This window comes from Lineus longissimus, chromosome 9 (genome assembly GCF_910592395.1).
Source record: "Lineus longissimus chromosome 9, tnLinLong1.2, whole genome shotgun sequence".
Lineage (NCBI taxonomy): Eukaryota > Metazoa > Nemertea > Pilidiophora > Heteronemertea > Lineidae > Lineus > Lineus longissimus.
This window is the reverse complement of record NC_088316.1, coordinates 19,659,982-19,675,631: the sequence shown is the minus strand read 5'-3', so window position 1 is coordinate 19,675,631 and position 15,650 is coordinate 19,659,982. Positions and strand designations below refer to the sequence as shown.

General features: G+C 43.3%; 3 protein-coding genes across 5 annotated transcripts; 1 reads left to right on the top strand and 2 right to left on the bottom strand.

Annotated features, from left to right (window-relative positions):
- Nucleotides 1-444: 444 nt before the first annotated feature.
- Nucleotides 445-6,132, bottom strand: LOC135493480 (uncharacterized). 3 transcript variants are annotated; one of them, XM_064780846.1, is made up of 6 exons: nt 6,063-6,132; nt 3,845-3,940; nt 3,204-3,311; nt 1,808-2,839; nt 1,417-1,517; nt 445-1,049 (listed from the first exon to the last, which is right to left on the bottom strand). In XM_064780846.1, exons 1-5 carry the CDS (start codon nt 6,115-6,117, stop codon nt 1,438-1,440), a joined length of 1,371 nt encoding a protein of 456 aa, XP_064636916.1. In that variant the 5' UTR covers nt 6,118-6,132; the 3' UTR covers nt 445-1,049; nt 1,417-1,437. The 3 variants fall into 3 exon arrangements, with proteins under 3 accessions (XP_064636916.1, XP_064636918.1, XP_064636917.1); XM_064780848.1 differs by lacking the exon at nt 6,063-6,132 and adding an exon at nt 5,776-5,892; XM_064780847.1 differs by lacking the exon at nt 6,063-6,132 and adding an exon at nt 5,359-5,603.
- Nucleotides 6,133-6,931: 799 nt separating this feature from the next.
- On the bottom strand, nt 6,932-8,675 carry LOC135493665 (PI-PLC X domain-containing protein 3-like). Its single transcript, XM_064781155.1, has 2 exons — nt 8,534-8,675; nt 6,932-8,234 (listed from the first exon to the last, which is right to left on the bottom strand). The coding sequence occupies exons 1-2, from the start codon at nt 8,619-8,621 to the stop codon at nt 7,366-7,368; spliced, it is 957 nt and encodes a 318-aa protein (XP_064637225.1). The 5' UTR covers nt 8,622-8,675; the 3' UTR covers nt 6,932-7,365.
- Nucleotides 8,676-9,260: 585 nt separating this feature from the next.
- On the top strand, nt 9,261-15,386 carry LOC135493905 (PI-PLC X domain-containing protein 3-like). Its single transcript, XM_064781552.1, has 3 exons — nt 9,261-9,468; nt 9,775-9,794; nt 12,617-15,386. The coding sequence occupies exons 1-3, from the start codon at nt 9,354-9,356 to the stop codon at nt 13,460-13,462; spliced, it is 981 nt and encodes a 326-aa protein (XP_064637622.1). The 5' UTR covers nt 9,261-9,353; the 3' UTR covers nt 13,463-15,386.
- Nucleotides 15,387-15,650: the final 264 nt, after the last annotated feature.

Below are 15,650 nucleotides of genomic sequence, written 5' to 3'. Positions count from 1 at the left end.
TTCATCCTAACCCGAGACCGGCGCACGCACGTCCTACGCCAGGGTAGCGGATCGAAGCCTATTTTAATGGGCTACTAAACCCAAGGCGGCACCCCTGTACCCTCCGCCGGACGTAGTGGACCGGCCTCGTTCCTCACCCTTTAAGGAGACCAGGCCGCCAGGGAGTGAATGGCGCCAAATCCATTTTCAATGAAAGATTCTACTTTTGTTGATCCTTGACTTTTGATAGTAGAAACAATCCAATGCAGGTTTCCTTTTTCGTCCTGTTACTTATGTCAAAAACGACTGTGGAATGGAAAGGCTCACAGAGGTGCCATCTAAAGGTAGTGGACTGAGCTAATAATTCAACCCCATCATACATTGTTGGACTGCGTGAATTGATGCCATAAATGCTTATGTAGAGATGGATCTTCGAAATGGAAACAAAAGGGACACTCGAAGTGATTTTGTTATGAAATTGAGTTTATTGGCAACGATAATAAGCAATAAATCATTACATGATATAAAGAGTTTAAATGATTTTAAGTGGGAAATTGAATTTACTGCGAAATGTCCGAACCCACATATTACCAATTGTGTATTAGCGTGGTTAAGATTCGGGCTGGACGAATGGTCTTTGGAGAGCGTTTAATTAAGTTAAACGTGTGAATTTCAGATACCGTACATTACGTGACGTAATGGTGAGAACTCTCAACCTCTCTAGTGGCACCTTACTTCAGCTGGAGTCTTGATACATACATCGGGAAAACCACAGAGTGGGATTTCTGAGGTATCGGACTATACAGTCATGGTGTTTCGCTTGAAAACCCCCGAGAACGGTCTCCGGTCGTGACACCAAATATTTAACACCATCACTCTTTATATGAGCTCGGCATTGTAAGAACTATATGACCGCTGGCTCTAATAAACTTGATTATGATAATTATTTCTGTAGTCATGTTCACCCTAGGAGTACATGTATCTAGACCACCGTTGATAAATAGCACATTTTTAGTTGAATACATATGGCGTCAATACAGCGACGAAGAAGAAGTCTTGATCATGAAACACTGAAAAAGAGAATAATATATTTTAAGGGCGATCAATAAGGTTTTTAAAATGTTCACCCTAATTCTAGTGTTCTCTGAATAGACAGCCTGTGAAAATGGAGTAAGTGTCTTTGAGACAACCGTAGAAAACACAGAAAACGTTTCTTAGAAAACATTGGGGAAGCGATATATCTTTGAATCCGATCCGCTGATGAAATGATTGATATTGTCGATGAATGTTATCCGGTGTTGTACCCACTAGGCTTTCTCAGAATAACAATACAATAAGAAATGAGTGAGGCGATGCGAAGCAACAAAGCCAACTTTCTCTGCACCTGTTTGTCAATACATTTACTAGTACTAGCAATATCGACAGACTATCACTCACAAAATGTTGTTGATATGCTATCTACTTGTCGACTTTCTTCAGTTTGCTCTGATCAAATGTCTTGATCTCAGCTCGGCTGTGGAATGATTCCTCCTGGATCACTGAAACATGAAGGTATAAGAATGTTGTAGCCTTCGGGGGTGAGTTACCCTGTTGCCTGAATGGTCGTTCCTTCCTGAAGTATGGTGGCAAAGAGACACTCTTTGGACCAAGTTAAGAAACTGTCATTGAGTAGTCGCCCACGGAAAAGAATTCGGTTGCATTCTGTAGGACTGATAAGAGAATGATGTTGTACAAACATCGTTTCATCAAATCTCCTACGAAAGAACACTTATCCAGTAGTTATTGTTGGTAAGAAATCATACACATCTATCATAAAACAAGTACCTACCATCTGGTGTGGGCAAAACCTGTTTTTCTGTGGTCTCCACATGTTTTAATTTTTTGGAATCAAAACTGGCCACACCGCTGACGTCGGGGAGTTTTTCTGGCCTGAGTTCCTGGTGTAGGGTGGCTGAAGTTGGTAGTGTGTTCTTTTCTTCTGTCTCAACATGCTTCAGTTTCGACTGATCAAATGACTTCACTTCTGATCGACTTTCGTGGCTTTCCTCTGCGATGACGTCAGCAGTCGGTAGGACTACTTTTTCCTTGGTCTGCACGTGTTTTAACTTTTTGGAATCAAAACTGGCCACACCGCTGACATCGGGGAGTTTTTCTGGCCTGAGTTCCTGGTGTAGGGTGGCCGCTGTTGGTAATGTGTTCTTTTCCTCTGTCTCAACATGCTTCAGTTTCGACTGATCAAATGACTTCACTTCTGATCGACTTTCGTGGCTTTCCTCTGCGATGACGTCAGCAGTCGGTAGGACTACTTTTTCCTTGGTCTGCACGTGTTTTAATTTTTTGGAATCAAAACTGGCCACGCCGCTGACGTCGGGGAGTTTTTCTGGCCTGAGTTCCTGGTGTAGGGTGGCTGAAGTTGGTAGTGTGTTTTTCTCGTCCGTTTCAACATGCTTCAGTTTGGACTGATCAAATGACTTCACCTCTGCCCGGCTGTCGTGGCTTTCCTCTGCGATGACGTCAGCCGTTGGGAGGACTACTTTTTCCTTCGTCTCCACGTGTTTTAATTGTTTGGAATCAAAACTGGCCACACCGCTGACGTCGGGGAGTTTTTCTGGCCTGAGTTCCTGGTGTAGGGTGGCCGCAGTTGGTAATGTGTTCTTTTCCTCTGTCTCAACATGCTTGAGTGTCGACTGATCAAATGACTTCACCTCTGCCCGGCTCTCGTGACTTTCCTCTGCGATGACGTCAGCCGTTGGCAGGACCACCTTTTCCTTCGTCTCCACGTGTTTTAATTTCTTAGCATCAAATTTTGCGACGCCGCTGACATCGGGGAGTGCTTCTGGTCTCATCTCTTCTTTGAGGGCTGAAAGGGGAAGCTGATACGATGCAACAAATCTAGATTGGACTTAGGCCTACAACGCCTGGGCCAAAAACTTTCAGACGATTCTTGTGCTAAAGAAGGATCTGCTGAAATGCAGACTGATTTCGCATGGAAGTATAGACCAAGATGCGGGTAGTGGTGCTTTTTATCTACAGTCATCCGAACCAGTACAGATGCCAGGTAGTTGTTCTGAGATTGAATGTGTGTGAATACGGCAGTGATGGTCAGTGACATCGTCCGCTCCAGCAGTCGACTGTCCCCTAACTCACTCCTGCAGCCAGCTCCGGGCCAATGTCACAGCGCGACAAGGTTTCAACCTGCCTTATTATCTGTTTGGATAACTCACTTGCTGCTGTTGGTAAAGGGTTCTTCTCCTCTGTCTCCACATGCTTCAGTTTGGACTGATCAAATGACTTCACCTCTGCCCGGCTGTCGTGGCTTTCCTCTGCGATCACTGAAATTGTTGAGCACAATAGTTAAATTCTTCATCTAGTGACGTAAAAACTACGTCTTATAAATATTGTATAATAATGTGTCGAAAGCTATTTAGTCGATTGAGGGGAACTATACATAAAGCCTATCTTTCCGTGTAACAGGTATATGCAAGAAGCGACTCAACCGGGTAAACACAATGTTCTGTTGCGTGGACACAGCCCATAACTTTGTAGGCCAGGACAAATAGTTAAATATTCCATTGACTGTCGTGAAAGCTTCCCGTTTATCATATCATGTAGGCTATACGATAGGCCTTTATAAGCATCCCTCAACGTATCATCCTCGAACAACCAGAGTCAGTCGTATGCTCCTCCCCTCGCACACGTTACTGAGCTCGCAGTCGTTACTGCCTAGTATTGGCCTGAGCTTCAGGATATCAGAGTGTGCGCTCGCTAAGTGGGAGGCCTATTTTCTCCCTCAGGATATACCAGAGTGCCATTTCTAACACCAAAATATCTTTGCGCCGGTTTCCTTATTTCCGTGATGCCTTACCGTCCGCAGTTGGTAAAACGTTCTTCTCGTGTGTGTCCACGTGTTTCAGTTTGCTCGAGTCGAATGATGTGATTCCTTTGACGGCAGCCATCTTGTCTGGAAGAACAAAGAGGCATGGAATGGTTTAATCCTGGTCGTGCATTGAGACATCTGGGCATATCGAGAATCTTTCCAATAAACTCTGGCATAGGGAAAGCGAGAGCGAAAACTATTCCCGTGCGATATTCAGTAGTTCATAGTTGTTAGATGGACAGTAACTCCTACGGACATAATTTGTTTATGCACCAGCGTTATAACGGGGCTCAACTTTAATTTGCAGTCGCTCGTCGTGATAAATCAATGAAGGTATTCGATCATCGATATCACGATCGAACGTACATCACACTGATAAATACGCGAACACATTGCGTTGTATAGGCCTAGATCACCATAGGCATAATAACTCATACCACATATACCATGACTGTCACAGTATTCGTCTTCAGGGAGTTTTGGCAAGTCCCCCGAATCGTCAACGCGAACGCCTGTCCCATTGTCCGACATAATTATCAGGAGGTCGAATAATGAGATAGTCACTTACGTTGACGTTTCGGGGGCTTTGCGAAAACTCCCTATTGTATCATTGCAATTCCCGGCGTATTTTCTAATGGAAGGAACTTGGAACAATGATTCAAGGGTTGATATTCATTTACGCATGCAATAAGCATATTAAACCAAGACTGATATCAACAAGGCCATGGGGTCAATCGGTGAAGTCGCGATTTTATATCTCAGGAAATGATATATACACTGACTCATGAAACAAGCAATTAGGCTCACAGCCCGTGACGATCTTTTGGCGTGCATATGAAGTAGATAGGCATGCCTAGGCCTACTTATGTGTGCAGGCCATTTTAATTAACTCTTGCTGTGTTGGCAGGCCTTGGGCTACACATGAATCGGAGAACACACTGCTCAAAAAAAGTTCAAAGACGCTGCAATAAATGGGCAGTAGAAGGAAAACCGTTCAAAGAGAAAGCGAGGTCAAAGTTACAGCAATTGTGCTGCAGTGTGAGACACAGTTCAAAGACACAGCAAATGTACTGCAGTGAGACGCAGCAGAAAGACACAGTTCAAAGTGTTCAAATGTGCAGAATGAGACACAGTAAGAAGGACACAGCAAATGTGCTGCAGCAGCATTTTACTCGTTCAGAAATGTCAGATCAAAGACAAAGGCACAGCAACTTCACACTACAATAGGAAAAACAAGACCTAATGACCAGCTGCAGTATAGACAGAGAATAATGTCAAGGTGGCGGATGTAAACTGGGAGACGAAAGGTCGACCCGGCGAGACGGCCTCTGGTGTAACCATAGAACGAGCGTCCACTACCCAAAGAAAGACATGCCCACCCGCCCCTCCCAGGTGCATATGTCTGGGCCAAGCAAACCACACAAACGTACAACCCAAACTCTACACAACCAAATACACGACAGGCAAAGACAATGCGCATTGTGGCGAACGGAGACACCCACCTTTTTTCCAGATATGTTGCGGGCGTTGGTCTTCTCTTTTACCGTGCTTTATGCAAGTGCAGGCCTATGGATCAAAATGTAAATAACCTAATTGTAAAGCCCAGCAAAGTGTTTATGGACGTCGAACACAAGGACAGCCTGGCAGAACGTGTGGCTATTAGTCAGACCGGTGGATCCGCGACCCAGTGCACAAATTTTGGATATACCGTACGATATGGATACGCGGTAAACTCGGAGACCTACTTCTGATACAATAGGCCAGAGGACATCGCACAATAGGCTGCGATTTGAAGCAAAGGGGTTGATTCATCAAAACACGCGACCGCGATATGTAGGGCGTGCGTCCTTGGCCAGGACACTTCATGACTTATGACGCCCCAGTATAGAAGTCGAGATCTCTCGGGAGGTTGTACTCACCTATATCAGGATCTAAATTGCACTTTATCCTAAAAATTGGCACTCCTGTATGGGAATGTCAAGCCTGTGAGAACTCCACCAACGGAGCAAAGAGTTCACCAATTCCAACTATACATATATGACGACTCGCACCGAGGTAATCCTACACAATATTGATCATGTTTAAACTGTTCGGTCTGAAGCGTTATCTAACAAACTGAAGGAGAGGGCTGAATGAAAACATGGAATGTTAACAGGAAACCGCAGTATTGATTTAGTTCTAGTTTCTACCTGAAAAATGCTCTTACTGGCTGCTATTACTAAATCCTGGGTGGAATATATCACAGCTCCCTGCTGAGTCATAGCTTATGTGAAAGTATGATATCTGGTGAAAGCGTCAATAACATTGTCTCAATAACCCCCCCCCCCCCCCCCCAGCCGAACAAACAAAAATTGCATACAAAGTGTCACCAGCCGAGATCGGACCGAATCGATATATTAAGCGCTCATGAGCAGCCCATTGCGTCATCCTAATTTGGTCTCATTCGGGTGAGGAACGAGGCCGGATCCACTGCGTCCGGAGTACCAGTAACGTCATTTGAGAAGTTCTAAATGTGTCCTCAGTAGAGAGGTTCTGTGGTAAAAGCTACCTGCACAAACATATTGATTCTGCCCTCTTCAAATCGAAACATACCAGTAATTGTAGATGTGTAGCTTTGAATGTTTTACGAATGCCTACTCGAAAGCTTTTTTAAAAGCCTAGACGAAAAAATGAATTCTGGTTGTCCATGGTTAACTCTAGATGGTGTCAGCCCAACGCTAAATATTTTGTGAATCTTGTGACGTGATTAAACGAGCAACAAAATATTCAGACAGTTACTTGACAAAACAGGACGCCGGTTCAGATTTACTGTACAATCGGCCAGGAGCCGTCGCCCCGTCCATAATTGCACCGCGTCTTCATTTTATGATAATCCGTCGTCACAATTCGCAACGGTTTCTGACCGATTACACAGAAATAGGCCTGGACGAGCTTGTGTGCAGCCTGCCAAAAAGCTGGCCTGGACAATCTGCGTAGAAGTGAGTGAGTCTTTAATTGTCCAACTTGCTCAAATGGGTGTCTTGTAATAAGTCACACTTCACTGCATCAAAAAAAAGGAAAAGACAAATACGCAAGTACTGTACACTCAGCACCATTTTATTCATTTACATAGAAGATAGATTACATTACAGCTCATCAACTGGGAACAAAGATGCCCCCACAATAGTTAAACTGTCACCTTGATCTACTGACATTCACAATCACATTTATGATACCCTTTGATTGCTTGAACTCTCTTGATAGGACTACCCAGAAGTACTTTACAAGGTACCTCTGGATAGGACTTTGACTCTGATTTAGATAAACCATTATCAATCATATTGTACCGATTACTGAAGTGTTCCTTTCTCAACAATTCTGGCATTCATCAACCAGCCAAACTAGTCCAATGTAGAGCCCAATGGTGTGAAGTGTAAAGGGCAGGCCTCGAGAGAAAGAAGAATAACTGGTATGCCCCCCCCCCCCCCCATCACACAGGAAAGGTAGCCACAAACCTGAAGGACTACTCTTCATACAGGTGAATCAGTATTAAGCACGAGCACCTGCTGTATGTAACCACAAGTCTCAACAAAGTCCATGATACATATGTTGATGCCACCAGCCTCACCCTCCACACATGAGCCCCTCACCTTACCTTTCAACCAAGCAGTAAAGCGGGGGTTGAGCTTATCAGCACAATTCTTGCGAATACTACCGCTAAGATGTTTAACGACAGTGACAGTCTGTGGAGTGATGACACCTTGACACACTTCAAAGCTGGGCCGCTTCTCTCCATAGTTCTTTGTAAGAAACTGAAGCAGGGATTTGATGTCCATAGTGTTGGCCCAGGGTGATGGCATATAGGAACTGGGCCACAGCTGTTCATACTTCAGAGCCATGTCATCATTGGCATAGAACATGAGGACCTGCCAATCATTCTTCCACATGTCTGCAAGAGACAGTCTCACAGGTAAATCGTTGTGCCACGGACATATCTTTTTCCCAAAGATTTCCAGGACTGTCTTCACAACAGCCTCATGGTCAGCATCCTCCATTGTATAGAAGTGATTAAAATCCAGTAGGACAACCTCTTTTGGATGCTTTTCAAGGAATTCGTTGACCTCATTCATACAGTCAAAGACTTTTGGCCCATACAAGCCGTGGACGAAATAATACAGCGAGTCCTTGTTCCTCTTCTCCGTTCGCAGGTCAAAGTACCTTATCCCCAATTCTAACTGTTCTGTGTAACCTTTACTCTGCGTGACCGACCACTTGTAAGCAATCTCCTTTACAATGCAACCAGTAATCTTGTTGTTGGCAAGGAAACGGAGGAACCAGTTTTCGCTTTTACCAAGTTCTAATGTCTTGTCCAGGCCAAAGGTCGAAGAATCATGGGAGCCTGAAATGTGAAAAGGAATTCGATTACCGGTACACTTGGTGTAATTAGGTTGTGACATTGTCCCCGAGGTTGTGACATTGTCCTTGAGGATGCTATGCATAATTAACAGTACTGAAGTATGGTATTTTCAAATCGCGACAGATTGCAGTAATGTTGTGGCATACCTACCTGTCACAAGCTCTCTCTGATACTCAGGCATGCAGTGACACTGAGAGTGTCTATGTTTTGTCACACCCTGTAGTGTAGGCCTGTACAAGAGAACAATTATTTATGGAAGATGATTCTGATTCTGGACTTACCTGGAATAGCCAGCTGATTCAGTGGCACAGAGATCAACCTTTCTGGAAGGCTGGCCATCCAGTCAGATGTTGGGCTCTCCATATTCATGGTACATTAATAAAGTAATCAGCTGACTTTGATCACGAATTGAGGAATCTTGGCCGGTCATCCTAAACAGCGTCCACCAGCGCCCACCAGCGTCCACCAAGTTTAAAGTCGGGTATAAAGTCATCAAAAAATAAAATTGAGTAGCCATAAACGTAATAATTATACCGTAAAACACGTTTTCTGAAAATGTCATGACATTTGGGTGTAAGATAAGGGAGATACTTCTCTAAAGTCACGGGGCTCCTGTGCCCTATCAGTATCATTTCCTCCAGGTCAAATCCAACATTGCCGCCGACTGGGTGGTGGACGCTGGTACATTTTCGACAACAACTTGCTAATCTAGCACACAAATGTCATGAAACAATCAGGAAATTTGGAAAATGCTTTTAAACCTGGTGGACGCTGGTGGACGCTGGTTGACGCTGTTATGTGTGACCATCTTGACACTGGAGGCGCTAATTTCGTTCCTTTATCAAATAGGAATAGGAAGTTGGAACGAAATGTAACTATCTTTGAAAAATCATAAATCAAGTCACATTTGATCCAAAAAACATGTCTTGATAGTTAACGATTGTAGAAGGTCTATAAATAGACCAAAATATATGTTGAGTTCGCTGTATTCTGTATTGTTTATCTCGAGATGGCAGCAATTTTACATCAATATTTTCTAAAAACCAATTGTCAGTTTTTGATTCCAGGTGGCGCTGTCATCTCCAATGTAAACAAAACAGCATGGCTGATTCAGGGAGCAATGATCTTGTCAAATCTGTCAAGAATACTAGTGATTGGATGTCAAATCTACCTGAAAACTTACATAACTTACCCCTAAATACTCTAGCAATACCTGGTGAGTAAGAGTGTCAAAAAGAAACCCTAGTAACCCGGAGTATTGCATCTGTAGGCTGTCCAATCCGTTGTCACAGTTGTCAGTTGACAAAAGTCATAGGGGATAGGCCTGCGCCTAGTGGAAATTGTGCCAGACAAATGCAGAACAATTTGTACTATCTTGACCAGAAATTAATGCAGACCGTTATAAATAAAGTCATCTCAAGGCTGCAGCAGCTCAATGGGCCTGAACTAAATGTTCATTTTGCTGGCTGTTTTGACTGCCAATGAATGACAACAATAATATCATTCTCTTTGGTGTTTTCAGGCTCTCACAACTCCTTCAGCGGTATCAGGCTGTTTCGCTACATTGCCAGTTCGCTACCAGTCGTTTCGCTACATGTGGCGGTCGTTTCGCTACATGGTAGGTCGTTTCGCTACATGGGTGGAGTCGTTTCGCTACATGATGGGTACGGTCGTTTCGCTACATGGAGGACGTTTCGCTACATGGGTGGAGTCGTTTCGCTGCATGGATGTAGGTAATTTCGCTACATCGTAGGTCGTTTCGCTACATGGGTGGAGTCATTATTTTTTCAAGTTTGTGCTAAACTCCGGGCTAAATATTTGTTGTGAATTTAGGGAAAAAATGCTCGAGTATACTGCAATCAAGATGTACAGACCGGGGGAGCTGGCGGTACGTACCCATAAGTCTTTGCGGTAGTCTCGCGCGTACCGGATATAACCCATCAAACTTTTCTCCTTCAGAGAAATACTGCGTTGCGCTCAAGTGCCTTATAAGGCTGTGAACAAAATTAACGTTCGACCAATGAGAAAGCCACATTACCCTGCATACGAGGTTGGACGCGTGATCACTAAATGACAAGTAAAAATAGAATCAGACCACATGTTTCTATATGTCAGAATGCTGCCGTTTGCGCTGTAGTGCACGTGTGTTGTCCAAATTTTCGATTTCAAGCAAGTTTAAGGCCAACCTCGTGTCCACCAGACTAATGCATAATTGGCAGTTGAGCGCAACGCAGTATTTCTCTGAAGGAGAAAAGCTTGATAGGTTATATCTTGATAGGTTATAACCCAAAGGCCTCCAAATCTGCGTTGGAGTGCGTTTGAATGACCCCTGTCAATCAATAATAAGTACGTATACACGGATAGACGATTGAGCGAGCCAACGCGAAGGCCTTGCAAAGGCCTCCAAATCTGCGTTGAATGAAGTGCGGTTGAATGACCCCTGTCAATCAATAATAAGTACGTAATTGAGCGAGCCAACGCGAATGGATGGCTATGAGGTTACTGGTCCATTCAAGTACGAACAAACTCTCAACAACTGTTCTGTCGTTATCTCCCCGTCGCTGTAATCGTCCCATGCCTTAAAGATACGTCTTTGAAGCGGAACGTACTTCTTTCGCTGTATTCTGCGCAACTTGCCCTCAGAAACCAGCCGTACCTGAAGATGCGCAATTTGCGCTTCTGAATTCAAGAGGTTGATCAACTGGTAGAAAGGGAGTCCTTTGCGTCCTCCGGCCCGTCTGTTTATCGCGTTATGCCACCCCTCGACGTCATTGTTCGTCCGTATGGGTGACATGTACACGCTCCAAGAAGTTTCATTCCAGTTCGGATTATCGAACCACGTATTCTCGATGTACGTCACCAATTGCGACAGAGGCTGCGAGGTTGCCCTTGTTTTCATTACATCGAAAATCTCGCGTATCCTGTCGGCGGGAAGGAATGGTAGGGCCATTAACTTCTTTATGTAGTCGTGTGCATTTCTATCGTTCGCGTAGGCCGTTTGCAAGCCGAGTTCTTGGACTTTCCGCCAAATTGCTTGGGTCCAGTGGAACAGACATCCTGTGATGTTGATGCCTGGAAATACTCGGCGGAAAGCGACCGGCACATGGCACCCCACATGGCACTTTCAAAGTCAATAACGATGTTATCGACGCGAACCTCTCCGACAATCTCCTTCAACCTTTGCAAGATTGCTTTATAATCGCGCTTCTTTCGGCCGGACATCAATGCAAACGCGAGGGGCAACTGTTTTAAAGCTGACATTAATGTCCGAGATCGCCGGCATTTCATCTTCGCAACAGATGAACAAATCCACCTCCTGAGTAAAGCAAAGACCTGGTACGCTGATGCCACGTTTAAACTTTGCCGGTCGCTTCATTCAACGCAGATTTGGAGGCCTTTGCAAGGCCTTCGCGTTGGCTCGCTCAATCGTCTATCCGTGTATACGTACTTATTATTGATTGACAGGGGTCATTCAAACGCACTCCAAGGCAGATTTGGAGGCCTTTGCAAGGCCTTCGCGTTGGCTCGCTCGTCGTCCGTATCCGTCTTCGTACTTTATTATTGATTGACAGGGGTCATTCAAACGCACTCAAACGCAGATTTGGAGGCCTTTGGGTTATAACCTATCAAGATATAACCTATCAAGCTTTTCTCCTTCAGAGAAATACTGCGTTGCGCTCAACTGCCAATTATGCATTAGTCTGGTGGACACGAGGTTGGCCTTAAACTTGCTTGAAATCGAAAATTTGGACAACACACGTGTACTACAGCGCAAACGGCAGCATTCTGACATATAGAAACATGTGGTCTGATTCTATTTTTACTTGTCATTTAGTGATCACGCGTCCAACCTCGTATGCAGGGTAATGTGGCTTTCTCATTGGTCGAACGTTAATTTTGTTCACAGCCTTATAACACTTGAGCGCAACGCAGTATTTCTCTGAAGGAGAAAAGCTTGATGGGTTATATCCGGTACGCGCGAGACTACCGAAAAGACTTATGGGTACGTACCGCCAGCTCCCCCGGTCTGTACATCTTGATTGTAGTATACTCGAGCATTTTTTCCCTAAATTCACAACAAATATTTAGCCCGGAGTTTAGCACAAACTTGAAAAAATAATGACTCCACCCATGTTGCGAAACGACCTACGATGTAGCGAAATTACCTACATCCATGTAGCGAAACGACTCCACCCATGTAGCGAAACGTCCTCAATGTAGCGAAACGACCGTACCATCATGTAGCGAAACGACTCCACCCATGTAGCGAAACGACCTACCATGTAGCGAAACGACCGCCACATGTAGCGAAACGACTGGTAGCGAACTGGCAATGTAGCGAAACGACAGTAAACCCCTTCAGCTATGCCCTTGATCTAGCATCTGAACTCGGTCCAGATGGGAATAACACCTTGCAGCAAATCTCTCACAACCCACTGATCGGTTCAATCGTAAAGAAAGTGGCCTTCAATTGGTCCGTCACGCAATCTTTATCCTTCAAGGAGCAGCTGCAGGCCGGTATTCGCTATTTTGATCTCCGGAGTGCAAAGAGAAAGAAAGACAATGATTACTATTTCCTTCATGGGTTATTCGGACCTAAGATTGCTGATTCGATGGCAGAGGTCAACCAGTTCTTAGCGGAACATCCCAAAGAAATCATCATCTTAGATTTCAACCATTTCTATGAGATGGATTACAACGATCATGAAATTGTCTTGTCTATCCTGATGAGTATTTTTGGTGAGAAGATATGTTTCCGACAGATGGGTGTATGCGATATATCGCTGAAGTCTCTCTGGGAGAAACATCAACAGGTTATCATAATCTACCACCAGGAGGACATTGTCACACATTACCACCAATTATGGCCTGGAGGAGCTATCCAGAGTCCGTGGCCAAACACCATGGATACTCATAAACTAATTGGGTTTCTTACCACTGGTTACACCAATGTACGCCCAGATGAAGTGTTCTATGTTTTTCAAGGGGTTATGACTCCAGATGATAGCACTGTCTTCAAACATCTTGTACAGGGTAGCATAAAGAAGCATTGTGCTGAGAAAATTAATCAGACTTTTATCGCTTGGCTCCAAGATAGGAACATTGGCCGAAATGGTATCAACATTTGTATGGTCGATTTCTTTGAAATTGTGGACTTTGTTCAAGCAGTCATATCCCTGAATATGAAGCACAAAGTCAGCAGTAATTGAACCGAAGCAGCAGGTCTTATGGTCAGTGTGGTAGAGAACTGAGAGAAATTGAAATCGAAAGAGACCATGTGATCTAATAGTCATTCCCACTCCTCGGAAATTCTGTCTTAAACTAAACTAAAAATTGATTATATTATGGGATGTAGTATATTTTAGATGAGATATTGTCACTTCAGCTGTTTGTAACCAACAAATTTGTTTTAAGCTGACCAAAACTGTAACAAGCCCCAAGAATAATATCACAAGTGCCATATTTACAATGTTTTATGTAAACTTATTGCAAATTGCTTCTCTTAGTCATTGTGTTTACAGTCCTGTGTGAATGTGAAACAAGGAAGTGTTATATTCAATGAGAGACCATTACTACAATGTATTATCATTGTGACTGCATTCCATATTGTCCAAGTAACTGTTGTATCCGTTACTTGTCCTAGACCCAGGAGTAAAAAGTGCCTCAATCCAGTTTGCATCTCTTGATGCTCAATTCCAATCAAAAGAATGATTGCATTATTATATTAGATTGTCAATTTTGTCACAACTCAAGTGCTATTGTCTGAAATTATCTGTAAAAGCAGCTTTAAGGAGGCTTTAGATCCAGCCGGCCTGACTTATAGACCAGTCCACTTTAAACGTGTAACCCTGCTAACACTTTCAGTGCGAAATTTGGCTTTTTGTTTAGTTGTCTGACACTGCACATGTGATTCACAGGTCAAGAACATGTATGACATTGCTGCACACAAAACATATCAAATATGTCTTGCCAACATCACAGGGTCATTCCATTACAGTTGTCCTCATGCTGGCAGTTTGAATCTCTCAATGCATTATTATAATAGTCTAGAAGTTTATTTTCTGTCGTACGGGTAAAGAACATCATGGTATAGGCCTACTTTTTCTGTTGTATGGGTAGATATACTCTATCCGCAGACTCTGGGGGGTCTGTAAAAAGTTGTTCATTTAGAACTCTGGATTTATTCTACCGTGTGGGGCATCAGGATTTGAATTCTATATAAGTAGTTCAGATAGTTTACTAGTGATGAGATTGTTGAAAAGCCGGATTCATGAATGTGAAATTGACGTCTTAAATCCGCGGATAGAGTATCAATACAATCAGTGTTAAAATATTCCAAGTTTGTGATTTTAGCAATCTTTCCAGAAATTATGGTATTAGGTAATTGATTCTATATTCTACATTATCGAATATGTAGATGTTCTTCGTTATGAATTTACAATGGCTTGTATCTATATGTCTATAAATGTAGTGTTTGTCAGATACCTCCATATCACCTTGTGGATGTGCTTGTGAGTTGATTAACAGTGGCTAAGGTAAAGTGGGACAGCCCCTTCACTCAGTGTGGTAGTAGACACCAATGCACACCATAGCACATCAATGTACACCAATGCACACTGAGGCTATCATTATGCCATCTTGCCTTTCGTTTTAAAGTAGCATTTCTATGACTCGAGATAAACAGTTCTAACATTTGTCTGTTTTGGTATTCATGTTTATACTAGATCTGGATGTGGGTATAATGTTTCATGTTTTATTATATGAATTACATCAGAATTATAAATGTAAAAGGTTATGCTGTGGTAGTGTATTCAAAAAAGATTACTGTCCATCAATGGGATCCTGGGTTGCAATAGATGGCTCTCTGGGCCAGTCATCTGGCGGTGTCCCTTGGTCAACCAAAGAACCTGCATGCAGGAAAGAAAAATTTTCACCTTCTGATATTTTAACAATATTCACTTAGCAATGTAGTACACTGCCACAAACAAGTTTAACTCTCAATATTGAAGAATAGTCTGTCTCTGTATGTGCATGGTAATCATGTTAGTGTGAGATTATTGTCATCAGATGTGAAAGTTGTCTTTAGCAATGTTGAAAACCTGATTGTTGTCAAATAAAATCAATGTTAAAAGTGAGAAAATATGTATTTAGTGCTATTCCTTGTCTCATGATATGGAATGGGCTTGTGTTCCGTGCCTTGCAATACCCAGAAATACCAGACAGCTCTCAACGCATTCTTATCTGATTGTGTACTGTACGAGGTATTAAGTGGTAATGAGGATGGAGCCTTGTGAGTAAAGATGTTCTCGGGCATTCTCCACGCCAGTCTTCTTCATCTGGTATGATTCCAAAAGAAACATCTTTGCTCATTTCAGACCTTTTTGGACAGCAAGCTCA

Excerpts from the sequence above, each read along its gene's own strand:
- LOC135493480 (XM_064780846.1), bottom strand. The coding sequence starts at position 6,117 with ATGACTCAGCAGGGAGCTGTGATATATTCCACCCAGGATTTAGTAATA. Across the intron at positions 3,312-3,844 it reads CGTTTTACCAACTGCGGACG|TGATCGCAGAGGAAAGCCAC; the intron begins GTAAGGCATCAC and ends CAACAATTTCAG. Across the intron at positions 1,518-1,807 it reads GGTTTTGCCCACACCAGATG|TGATCCAGGAGGAATCATTC; the intron begins GTAGGTACTTGT and ends TTCATGTTTCAG.
- LOC135493665 (XM_064781155.1), bottom strand. The coding sequence starts at position 8,621 with ATGAATATGGAGAGCCCAACATCTGACTGGATGGCCAGCCTTCCAGAA. Across the intron at positions 8,235-8,533 it reads GAATCAGCTGGCTATTCCAG|GCTCCCATGATTCTTCGACC; the intron begins GTAAGTCCAGAA and ends TTCACATTTCAG.
- LOC135493905 (XM_064781552.1), top strand. The coding sequence starts at position 9,354 with ATGGCTGATTCAGGGAGCAATGATCTTGTCAAATCTGTCAAGAATACT. Across the intron at positions 9,469-9,774 it reads AAATACTCTAGCAATACCTG|GCTCTCACAACTCCTTCAGC; the intron begins GTGAGTAAGAGT and ends TGGTGTTTTCAG. Across the intron at positions 9,795-12,616 it reads GCTCTCACAACTCCTTCAGC|TATGCCCTTGATCTAGCATC; the intron begins GGTATCAGGCTG and ends AACCCCTTCAGC.